Source organism: Anneissia japonica, unplaced genomic scaffold (assembly GCF_011630105.1).
Source record: "Anneissia japonica isolate Jap-2015-1 unplaced genomic scaffold, ASM1163010v1 scaffold9668_len1562885_cov226, whole genome shotgun sequence".
NCBI lineage: Eukaryota > Metazoa > Echinodermata > Crinoidea > Comatulida > Comatulidae > Anneissia > Anneissia japonica.
Window position 1 is genome coordinate 290,930 of NW_022711326.1, and position 12,580 is coordinate 303,509.

General features: G+C 34.3%; 2 protein-coding genes across 2 annotated transcripts; one reads left to right on the forward strand and one right to left on the reverse strand.

Moving 5' to 3' along the window:
- Positions 1-5,601: 5,601 nt before the first annotated feature.
- On the reverse strand, positions 5,602-7,908 carry LOC117107431 (somatostatin receptor type 2-like). The gene has a single exon (XM_033249120.1). The coding sequence runs from the start codon at positions 7,035-7,037 to the stop codon at positions 6,075-6,077; it is 963 nt and encodes a 320-aa protein (XP_033105011.1). The 5' UTR covers positions 7,038-7,908; the 3' UTR covers positions 5,602-6,074.
- A 1,819-nt stretch (positions 7,909-9,727) lies between these two features.
- On the forward strand, positions 9,728-11,387 carry LOC117107432 (doublesex- and mab-3-related transcription factor C2-like). Its single transcript, XM_033249121.1, has 2 exons — positions 9,728-10,500; positions 10,958-11,387. The coding sequence occupies exons 1-2, from the start codon at positions 9,870-9,872 to the stop codon at positions 11,041-11,043; spliced, it is 717 nt and encodes a 238-aa protein (XP_033105012.1). The 5' UTR covers positions 9,728-9,869; the 3' UTR covers positions 11,044-11,387.
- The last annotated feature ends 1,193 nt before the right edge of the window (positions 11,388-12,580 follow it).

A 12,580-nucleotide genomic window follows, 5' to 3' on the forward strand; every position in this document is an offset into this window, starting at 1 on the left:
GTATTTGAACTATATTATTTGAGAGAAATGATTTGAAAAAAACCCAATTGTATAACAATATTATTATTTGTATATTATTATTATTTTATTATTGTTTCAAACTATTTTGTATAACGAGTTTAAAATATACCGTACTCGTGCCAATAAGCGCCCCGTTTGAATAAGTGCCCCTCTCTAATAACTGCCCCTCCTAAAGTGAAAATTTCCTTAAGCGCCCTGTTTGAATAAGCGCAAAAATAATATCATAAGATTTTCTTTTTAACAAGTCAATAATCCAATCAATTCTGGGACTGTGATTTTGGCATGATTTGAGCTGCAGAGTGGAATCACATTCTTCTTAGGTTAATATCAAAATGAGGATATTTCTCTCGGAGAGATGAGAGCCAGATCCCTACACAGACAGTATATTTCCAACTTTCCTCTTCTTACATATTGTCAGCCGATGGCCAACAAGCTAACCACTACCCACCACCACTAATTGCATCTCCTATTTTGCTGTTGTGTAAATATTCACAGCATTCTTTTCTTGAGCCATGTTCTCTGGACGATTATCTTTTCCGCCAACCACCATTTGTAATGTCCTTGTATAATCTTTTTCCATTCAAAAAGTGCCTCTTGAATTTAATAAGTTCCCATAAGAACCCCTCGATTTTAATCTATTTCCATAAGTGCCCCCTCAATTTCCACTTATCATAAGCGCCCCGTTTAAATAAGCGCCCCGTTTGAATAAGCGCCCCTCAGAAAGTGCAAAAAAATATTTTATTTTTATTCGCGCGAGTACGGTATAGAAAAATAAACAAGAAAAAAGGAGGATAACAACAGCGTACACAATGATGATCATTACTAACAATATTGGATATTTTGTGATAACTTGACATTTAAATAATTAATGAAGGTGGTTGATTAAGAAAATAACGACAAAAGGTGAAAAAACAGGGTTGAACCCGATAAGAAAAACAAAATATGGAGTTAGAGGATGAAAATTAGTAGAATTATTGATTATTATTTATTGTCCCCGATGGTTATTTGATGGCCAGATTCCTCAAATCTGGCCGTATAAAAATTCGCCGGCCTGGCCGTAACGTTTGAAAAGTCACGGCCAAACTATATTTGACCGAATTTTGTGAAAAGTTTACATTTTTTTCAATAGGCCTAATAAAACATAGACTTGTTTTAGATAGGCCTATGTTATTTTGCCAGGGCCGTATAGCCACCGGTACGGTTGGTCAGTTTCAATCTGACAACTTTTTGACAGACCACAAGTTTTGAATAGGAAAAAAGGGCTAAATTCCACCTGTATGTTTAGACTCAACCTACCCTCTCTTTGACATAACTCAGGAACCGTTAATGATAGTTTACATTATTTTCTTCTCTTTAGTGTAAAATTTATGACTGATTAAGGAACTAGGATGCATTTTTTCTTCAGTTAAAAGTTAGGGTCTAGTGGGCTTACATTTTATCCAAATCAAGTAGGTCAATTACTACACATAGTGAGCTTTTGCAGTAGATCAGACTAAAGATTCCATACACTTGCCTAGGACATATATTCACTTCTTCACTAAATTACCGTACCAAGCCAAGACAAAAAACATGCCTTTATCTGTATATCTATTCCTGATAGTTATAATATACAACATTATTTTCTATAAATAAATATACTGTAAATATACCTTTTTTAAGCACTTCTCTTAAATACATGCCAATTTACCATTGCTATTGGGGTCATAATAAGCTAGCTTGTCTTGTCGCTGGAAGACAAATTTTAGATATGGGATGGGGGAGTCTTCGGCTTCTCCTTCGAAAAGTTTTTGTTTTCAGATGCTTTGAAATACACTTCGTGCATTATGAGACGTCTATTATTGAATACACTCTGAATTTATATTTTTTCCCTACTTCACTGTGGACAATTAATAATTATGATGATGAAGAAGATGATTAGGAGGAGGAGGAGGAAGCCGTGCAAGATTAATTAACAGGCCCTTTGATGTGAAGTGTCAAGGGAGGCCCGTAGCCTAAGTTACGATTGAGAATTTGGAGACATTATCGTCCTAGTCAAATGTTCAATGCACACAGTCGGACAATAGATGATTAATGATATCTGTTTTGTACAGAAAGTAATATGAAACCCATAAAATATCAGTTCAGGCATTCACTTATCTTTCTGTGGAAAATATAACATATGAATCATAAAATAAAAAGAATAAAAATATGTAAAAAACGTCTACACTAAATCAAAATGGAATATTCACTGCCTGCTGGATCCCAGTTTTAGTATTGCAGGGGTTCATAAGGCTTTGCAATATAACCAATCCCCGTATTTCTGATAGATTGCTGATAACATGTAAACTATTTAAGATTTTGTATTCAGTACATTCTCAAATGTTATGTAAATCTTATATATCCCAAAATTACGTTATATTCATGCACCGAAGTAGAAAGTTTAACTTTAATAATTTTGATATGTATATCCGTGTGAACAAACCAACGCTAAACCGAGACGGGGGCCGACACAAACAGCCAAAGATCTACGATCCGATTTTGGAGTCACGTGTTCGTAAGATCACGTGCCCAAAATCGGTGTAGCTTCAAATCATATTCCAGTCATTGTGCTGAGGAAGACCGTGGCGTTACGGTCGAAAATTTCACGGTAATGAAATTTGTTTGTGTTGTGATCAAAAGTTTAAACTTTTAGTATATTCAAACACCAACACAGATGAGCTATTTTTCGAATTTTGATATGTGTTATGTGTTTTGTTGAATGGTTTTTAATGATATTACAGTCCAATATGACCACAACACGAGGAAGTATTCTCCTTTAAACTTCTAACCTTCTAAACTTTGCATATCTCAATATACATAATATTTCTTTAAATCAAGGAAGTCCACTCTTTAAATTAGTATATATATTTTTTATATTTTGTCTGTCTGTCAATCTCAGATATCCAAATTTTAGAAAATTAAGTTTTATGCATGCACCGACATGAGAACTTTAACCTAATAACTTTGATATGTATATATTTTATGTTGTCTGTTGAATGGGCTTCTTTAATAATAATATTACAGTCTAATATAACCACAACATAAGGAAGTCCACTCCGTAAATGTTTAGCATAATATTGTACAGATAGTTTCGATTGTTTATCAATATCATTATACACATAATCGACTATTGTATCGACTATTGTATTGGAATCTTACGTGGACTACCATATGCATCGATCAAGCGAATTCAACTTCAATTAAATACTGCCGCACGTCTCGTCAAACAAATACCGAAAACTCAACACATCACCTCTACATTGAAAACACTTCACTGACTTCCAGTAAGACAGTGCATAACATTTAAGATCCTTGTTCACAACTTATCGCCTACGTACCTGACCGATCTTATATCCATCTCCGGTCATCAACATGTTATCGAAGTCTACGTTCCACCTCATGTCCATATACTTTATCTACCTCTTTAATTCGTTAAATATGGAGAGAGGTCTTTCAAGCTGCTTCTCCCAAGCTATGGAATGCACTCCCTATTGAGATCCGACAGTCTCCTTCTCTATCCATTTTTAAGGAGAGACTCAAGACCTACTTTTTTCAAACTTTTTAAATATTCCATTTTTGTTGTTTTACCTTTGTTGGTTTTACTTCCATCGTTTAGTTTTTCTAGGATAAGCTAGTCTAGACGCCAACATCAATTGAGCATCTGTGAGTTATGATCCTGCAAACCACTGCTTACCTGTGGTCTCAAATTGCAGGAAAACGGTGCGGGGATGTTGGTTCCCCTGCGATAGTCTGTTTTCTCATGCTTTTTTTTATTCTTAGGTCACTTGGTTAGACTTTAGGATTTGGTTTTTGGTTTTTCTTTCGTGTAACTTAAGCGCATAGAGACCATGTAGTATGCGCTTACAAGTCCCAAACCATTACCATTATTACCACATGTTAGATCCAAATCACGTTTTATGCAAGCACCGACGAGGAAAGATTAAACATACCGTAATAATTTTGATATGTAAATGTTTTATGTCATGTGTTGATTGGTCTGTGTTAATAATATTACAGTTTAATGACTTAATGCTAATATTACAGTTTAATCGTTAACAATAATATTACAGTTTATTGGTTTAATGGCCCCGGAACCCTGAACCCCAACTGGGGCCCTTGGCGGCCCCCTATCCCCAATCATCAGTGCTCGCGCTTAGTTCGCAACCTGACCACTTCAATTCTCGTGGCTACGGCCCTGTTTGTACAAAACTTTGATTCTAATCGTGTACCTTACTTACACTTTTGGCCAAGTTGAAGTAAAAGAGTGTATTTAAAAGATTAGCAGTTATATTTAATAATTTAAAATGTTCGGATGAAATATATACTTTTTTTTATGAAGTTTATCCTCGTTTAAAACTTTATGAAGACAGTTTATTGCAAGTTTGTACCATATATTAATAAATATAATAAATTGTATAGACGCTGCAGTGTTCTTTATGTGAAGTGCCATCAAATGCTCGATGTGATCATTCGGGTCCAATGTCAAACCCAATTTCAAGCAAGTGTTGCTGAGACTTCATTCAAGTTGCTCGGGGTTAGGTTGTATAGGGAATCATGAAGAAGATAGTTCTGATAGCGACATTGATTTATTGTTTTAAGTACCGTATACTGCAACAATAACATTCCGAGGCAAATTAAAAAAGTTTTAGATAAAAAGTATTTATAGTTTTCATAGCTTTGTTTTAACATCGGCTTGTGTTACCTTACTAATGTAACTTTCATTCTAATTAGGAGAGCCACGAATTTGTCATTGAAGCTTCTATAACAGGCCCTTAAAATTATTGCATTATGGATCGACTACAGTGTGCTATTTAATACATTTAAATCAAATTTAGTCGATCTTAATGTGACTTTAAATAGGTCCACATGCTAGCGACTAATTATAGAACATATTTAATATTATGATGTAGCTAGCTGTGCATTTAATTATGGTGATTAATTATAAAGCCATCCATCCAGGCAGCTTTTGGACTTAGTGGGTGTGTCCGTCCCCTGAGGAGGATGATTCGGTTGATTGTCATTCTCAGGTACCTCCAGTTGATGGAGGCCTACTTGTTTATATCCTTTTTTTTATTTATCAGTTAGGATTATTGCTTTTTATAGCGTGATGAATGAAAAAATTAAATTATTATTATAAAGTATGTATCTACTGTATTTTGAATATATCCTTTTGAAGGTTATTGTTTCATTGTAAAATAATAATAATAATCGTAATAGATATAACCCTAACAATATTATTAAATAATAATGATATTATAGGGATATGATGACGATGATAATTATAATTAATGTTTTTTCAGGACTGGGGGCGGTGGTTGGCCAGGGTTTTGTTTTGTTTTTTGTTGTCACTTTCATCATTGTATTTTATTCTTTTTTGTCTATTTTATTGTTGATTACTGTACAGTAACTAATGAATAAATGAAATGAATGAATGAAGTACGCACTCTAGACGGGCGTGATTAAATGAAACGCCGCTGCCTTGCGAGATAGCCGCTTTACAGCGTAATGAGATGCACGAGTGGATGTAAGAAAGTAGACACAGTATCCTTTGTTGTCATTAACTATAATCACGATATTTGATATTGAAGGTCTGTTATCATAAGTTTCATTAGCATGGATAAACAAGATCTATGCCTATACACAAACCGGCAATCTTATGTAAAGACTTAGCAAAACCCCTCTATTCAATATTAATATCATAGCGGTAATTAGTATTTTTACCGTTTATTTCATAAGCAAGGATACAAAATGTTTGTTCTGTTATATGTAACCCTGCCTAGACAAGTTTTGATAAATAAATGAATACCAGTAAATATTATGCGACTGACGAATCATTCGACTCGCGAAAACAGATCCTTGATTGCACTATGCCGTGTAAAAAATAACAGCAATGCCTACATTATTAAGTACAATATTACAGGTGCATACATCACAAAACTGTTTTAGTTATGAATTATATAACACGTATATCAGGTTGATTCTTTGTCCGAACTAAAAATCTGTACAGACATCATGACATTTTTTTCATCATGTTCTTAATTTCCTCTCGATGTTACCTTTATATCACTAAACATTTTAGACAATCCAGTCTTAAAATCTCGGTATTTAAATGCGTATATGAACGGATTAACAACCATATTACAGACAGACAAAAACACAGTTATGCGATGAGCAATACCATCCATATCTGGGTAACTAGATGACGTAACATTGAAAGTAAGGTAGAGAAACATGTCGGGTGTCCAACAAACGGCATAAGCTACGGACACGGCAATGAATGTATTGATGAGGTTTTTCTGAGCAAGGTACCGCCGTCGACTACCAACGGTTCCGCCACCGTCCGGAAATCCGCGGTGCATATTGCGCAACGTAAAAATAATCGTTGCGTAAACATAGATAATTATTGAAGTCGGGATCAACCATGTAAAACAGAAGCTTATAATTCCAATAATAAACTGGAGATTTTCACTTGTCTCTTCCCAATTATAATAGCAATAATAATTTTCATTAATATCCGCAACAAATACGAGATGACCCATTCCCAGGAACCCGTATATATATATTATCGGCAGAGCTTGATAAAACTTTCCGTTTTTGAAATGAACATAGTGTTTGATAGGATAAACAATAGCATAGTACCGTTCTATTGTAATAAATACGAGGTTGGTAGTTGATGATGTGGCTAGAACCCAGAAAATAGTGCGAGCTTTACAAAAAACTTCGCCTGCATCTTCGTTTTGTATCAGCCATCCCTCCGGAATGATATAAAACGGTAGAAATACAACACTGGACATCAAATCGATTATTGATTGGTGGATGATTAATTTAGCAGTAATATTTCGGTGGCCAGGCAAATTCCGAAGGAACACTACCAGCACCAAAACGTTCGCAAAGATACCGATCACACCAGTGAATGCATAAATGCAGAACCAAGCACGTCCATCAGGCCGCAAAGTCTCATTGCCCCATGCCCAGCTAAGATTCAAATTCATAACCATTCTCTCACTTCGGTTAAGGTGTTTTAATAACAAACGCAATTAAACGAACGAAAAGAACGAGCTAATAAGTGCGCTTATGAAATCCATGTGAACAGATTGATTAACGAGGACTTGTGACTTACAAACGTTGTTAGGATACGATAGCGAATGTTTGCCGAAAGTGCTCCTACTATGACCGTCGTGTTTATTCTGTTTTCAAATATCACATCTCAAAATACAAGCCTACGGATTGAGTGCAAATGATTTGTTTATTATATTCGACGGGAATAATAACTTTAACGAAAAGAACGAGCAAGTGCGGTTATGAAATCCAAAGCCTGTGTGTGAACAGAATATTACCCAAGACAATTGTGACTTCAGTGTGTCAGCAGGGATACCATCACGATTGTTTTACGTGCGCCTGCTCCTGTTGCCTTCGTGTTTATCGTGCTCATCAAACAGTTACAATATTGAACAAAACATTCCATGTCTCCGGGATGCAGTGTCTCTGATTACCTCAATGCAAATGATATTGAAAAGGAAGCTCCTAGTTTCAAACGAGGAAACACATTACGTCATTGTTCAATGAACTTCAAGCAAACATTAAGGCCAGAGCCAGTTTGCTCAATAAGTGCGTTTATATTCCGGCCGCCGTTTTAGTAGTCGCGTCTAGATAAACGAAGTTCACTGATATGGATGACAAGTAATTTTGATGCCTATAGGTAATCTAAGACAATCTAACGAAAATGAAACTGTCGAAATCACATCTCAACATTAAATGCATTCACTTATGTATTGTAAGTTGGTTCTCTGGTTTCATCTTCCGAGCACTTACCATTCAATGTTCTATGTCGACAATTAAACAATTAAATTTGTATTAGACACGTATCGCATGACGGACGCAACATGAAATTGATGAATCAGACAGAAATTCATTCAGTGTAAACACAGTCAGTAAGTGCTTTATTTGTTATTTGAAAATACACAGCGGTATCTCTGGAAAATTCTCATGCATCAGCTCATAATAATGCGCCTGTACAATCATTGTTATCGCCGCACACCAAACTCTCCAAAATGTGTACTTTGACCGAATTTTAATATTAATTATTTACTTCATATCGCGCGTCTTTCTAACCTGCATTTTTGTATCAAATTAGGCCCTATACATCGCTTTATATGGTTGGCAATGTGGCCTCTTGTATCTTCACGACTTTCGTTTCAATACGTACCATTAAAATTAACATTATCATTTTTTTTTTTCATTAATGGCGAGAAATGAGCTCCTGACTTCGTAGGTGTTCTTCAAAATTCAAGGTTTTTCCTCTCTTAAAAACGGTGAGGTAAACTTTCTCATTCTTATTACAGTAAATATGCCTATATTGTGTGTATACGTACGTCAAAAAAGAAAAAAAAAATTAGTAGTTGGTACATACCGGTATTCTTTTTTCCATGAATCGATAACCCCCCACCCCAACAAAAAAGGGGGCCCGGTGTCTTTTAATGACTTTTAAGTTCTTCAAAATTCAGGGTTTTTCCCCTCTTGAAAACGGTCAGGATAAACTTCTCATTGTTATTACAGTAAACAGGCCGCGTCTATTATGTGTGTACAGTATATACATAACAAAAAATGAGTAGTTGCACACGTACTAGGCCTATTCTTTTTTTCCATGAATCGATAAACCCCAAAAAGAACGGGAAATGAGCATTCCCGACTTCTGAGGTGTATTTTAATGACTTTTAAGCTTCAAAATTCAAGGTTGTCCCCCCTTGGAAATGATTCCATAAATCGATGAACCCCAAAGAAAAGTGGGTCCGGGTTCTCCCCGGGAAAATGTTGATTCCTATGCGGGAAATGAGCTTTGTGTGTACCGGTATACATACGGTACAGGAAAAAAAAGAGTAGTTCCATACGTATTCTTTTTTCCATGAATCGATGAACCCCAAAAAGAAATGGCCGGGTCGGGGTTAACACAACGATTTAATATAGGCCTAGGCCTACGTACTACTGCACCAAGTTAAATTACATCTTTAATATATAAAACAACTTATTAATAAACACTCATTTTCTACATGTGAACCAATTCAGGGATTCACCATGTGCGTTTATTTGCTGTCGAAACGATCAAGGTTCGATCGTGTGTTATAGAATAGAAATTCCTGTATTTACAAATGCTTGTTTGGACAAGCTTGTATTTTAACATGACTATAACACTTTGAATTTATTCTCTACACTGCCTAAGTTCCTTTTATTGCATCAGGGAGTTGTGATTGCATCATGAACAACATTCAATAACCCTCTGACTCCGTGCACTCATCCATCATCATCATCAGCCATTTTGTGTCCGTTGGCGTCCGTACTGTTAACTTTCTGGCCCACCGGTTTTTTATGGTCCATGAGAGCAAAATTTATCAATTCTAAGTAATAGGTTTAGATATCACTTTTTTCTCTCTTTCCCTTTCTCTTTTTTTTTTTGGGAATAGCATCACCTACATGGTAAAAAAAAAGTGTGAAATTAAAGTTTTGGATTCGTCCATTATAGTGTAGGTTAATTGTCACGTCACCCATAAATTCATTAATCTTATGCAAACCTTCTAAATTTAATGCTTCGCAATACCTATCTGTATCAAAGTTATAGAAATCGATTTAATATTATACAGTAGTTAATACAACTTGAAAAACTAACTCGAAGTTGACGACATGCAGGTTTGTTGCATTCAGTAGTGTATGCGCATGCGTGAAAACTTTTTGCCGGATGGTGAGGCGAAAAAAACGCGAAACTTCAATTCGAACTGTGCGCAGGTCTCGAGTGGCTGCTGTTGGTGGAGTTGAGCTAATAAAGACGATAGGCAATCATGTCAATTAGTGGCCTAGCACAACTAAAGTCACAGATAGGTTCTGTGGGAACAAGTAATGATTCTCAAAGCAGCACAAAAACAGAAAAGAAGATTAAGACTCGAAGCATGCCAACGTGCAGCCTTTGTCGAAATCATGGAATTTCAGTTCTTTATCGTGGCCACAAACGAAAATGCCGATTTGCTATGTGTGTCTGTCAAAAATGCACAATGACCAAAGAAAGGCGGCGTGTTATGTCGTGGCACGTGAATGAGCACCGGGCCAACTACATGGCACACAGCAGGCTTGGTGAGGCTATGGCACCTTCGACTTGCTGTGCAAACCCTACGTCTTTTAACCACATGCATCCTGCGGTTTATGATGCCTGGCCACCAACACCTCCGGGATTCCAGGCGTTGGTGCCATACTCTCCTGAGTGCCCTCAACCGCAAATAGGCCTAGGCCTACCAGTACCAACATATTATCAACATTATAGGCCTACAGGATTCTTGCCATATGATGAATCTTATCCCACCCCTTCACCAAGTCCTGGCAATAACAATAGTGCCATCGCTACATTTGGAGCAGAAAAAAGTAGCCAGTTATTAAGCTTATCAAACTATTATTATCCAACTGAGCATACGGCAGAAGGTATGTTGAATTTCAATTTGCCAAAAAGCCATTTTCTTGTTTGCACAGCCTGGTGGATATAATCACTTGGAATTGTATGCTCTTCTACCTGAATATTTTGAAATAGGCATTAAGAATCATTTGAAATTAAAAATTAATTATGTATTGTACTACTAATAATTACTAACTAATAATCAAAGGCTAATATTTTTTTTGTTTTTTTTATTTTTGTTTTCAATTATAAACTGAATTTTAATAAGGGGTTGTTTTTCCACCAGGTTGTACTACTACAACAGGCATGCATAGAATAGAGGGGTATTTTTGATGGAAGATTTTGTTTATCCGTGACTGGATTAGTTGTTAATTAAAGTAATTTGTAAAAATTGATGAAGTAATTATGTTATCCATCCTAATGCAAACATTTAATTATTATTTATATTCTAAAAAACCTAACAATGTTCATTCCCATTTATATTAGGATGGAGGCCCATTGGAGTTGGAAACGGTTGTCCGACGATACATGTACAAGGCCAACAACACAATGAAAATCAGCTACAGAAATAGAAAAGAATAGCATCTACCCACCGATGAAGTAGTTTTTTATTTTGAAAATTTCATTTTTACATAGGCCTATTTTAAAATTCAGTATTTTATAACTATGCTCTATCTAGCTAATTTTTATATTATTTCAAATTTTATACCTATATTTTTATGCATTTATAATATTTGGAATTAATTTTATAATTTAAATTAATAGAAAAACTAAAATATCTCGTTTGTATTTATATTTAATTTCTAGACTATATTTTAGTTAAATTCATCATTCATATTAACATTTCCTAGATATTATCTTTTGTAATATTTAACATTATTTATAATAGTTTAAATTTAGTTTGATGTTACAATTTATGAGGCAATTTCATCCAATTTATTTGAATTAAATTTATATTGGTTAAAGATTGGTTAATTTAAATTAATAGAAAAACTAAAATATCTCCAGTTTGTATTTATATTTAATTTCTAGTCTATATTTTGGTTAAATTCATCATTCATATTAAAATTTCCTAGATATTATTTGTAATATTTAACATCATTTATAGTTTAAATGTAGTTTGATGTTACAATTTATGAGGCAATTTCATCCAATTTATTTGAATTAAATTTGTATTGGTTAAGGATTGGTTAATTTAAATTAATAGAAAAACTATAATATCTCCAGTTTGTATTTATATTTAATTTCTAGACTATATTTTGGTTAAATTCATTATTCATATTAACATTTCCTTGATATTATTATTTGTAATATTTAACATTATTTATAGTTTAAATGTAGTTTGATGTTACAATTTATGAGGCAATTTCATCCAATTTATTTGAATTAAATTTGTATTGGTTAAGGATATTTAATGTTTTCTTGTTAACTTTTTACTTAATAGATAGATTAGTGTTTGATAATTAGTCGTATTTTTAAAAATAGTGCCAGCATAGTTTCTTTATAGTCACTTGACTTAGTCAATTAAAAAATAGCTTATGTAATTTAAGAAATGTTTTATTATTTTTTACTAATTTAGTAGTTAATGATTAATGTTTGGTAATTGTTAATTTGGTAGTTAACTTGAGCATTAGGTGTTTGATAATTGTTATATTGATGTTGGTGTTTTTAAAATTAGAATTGAATCAGTGTAGAGAAAATGTGTTTTTAATATTCACCAGATTTTTGTGTTGTAACATTTTGCTGTTTTTAAAATAAAATTTAAAAAAATGTGTTTGGTAATAAGCATTACATTTATTTAAGTTAAATCACTACAAAGTACTGTAATCAGAATATAAGTGCATGGAAATCACAAAATTAATGGTATCAAAATCCTGTATTCTTGGAAGCAGACTAACGTTATTGTAGGTATTGATGCATTATGTTTGACGACACAGACGTGATAAAGGAATGTACTAATTACTGTATTTAATTTATTGCCTAGTTGGAGCCCGATATTCTGATTAGTTGCAGCTAGGATGAGGATTCTTCATTTGTTTATAATCTGAAAGATGTAGTGCATCTACAGCTTACAGCCTGTGGCTGTGCCAGTGGGGGTGGAGTGGGAAC

What these genes read in the sequence shown, in the direction of transcription:
- LOC117107431 (XM_033249120.1), bottom strand. Translation starts at nt 7,037, where the DNA reads ATGGTTATGAATTTGAATCTTAGCTGGGCATGGGGCAATGAGACTTTG.
- LOC117107432 (XM_033249121.1), top strand. Translation starts at nt 9,870, where the DNA reads ATGTCAATTAGTGGCCTAGCACAACTAAAGTCACAGATAGGTTCTGTG. An exon ending in AACTGAGCATACGGCAGAAG is followed by an intron (nt 10,501 to 10,957) that starts GTATGTTGAATT and finishes CATTTATATTAG; the next exon opens with GATGGAGGCCCATTGGAGTT.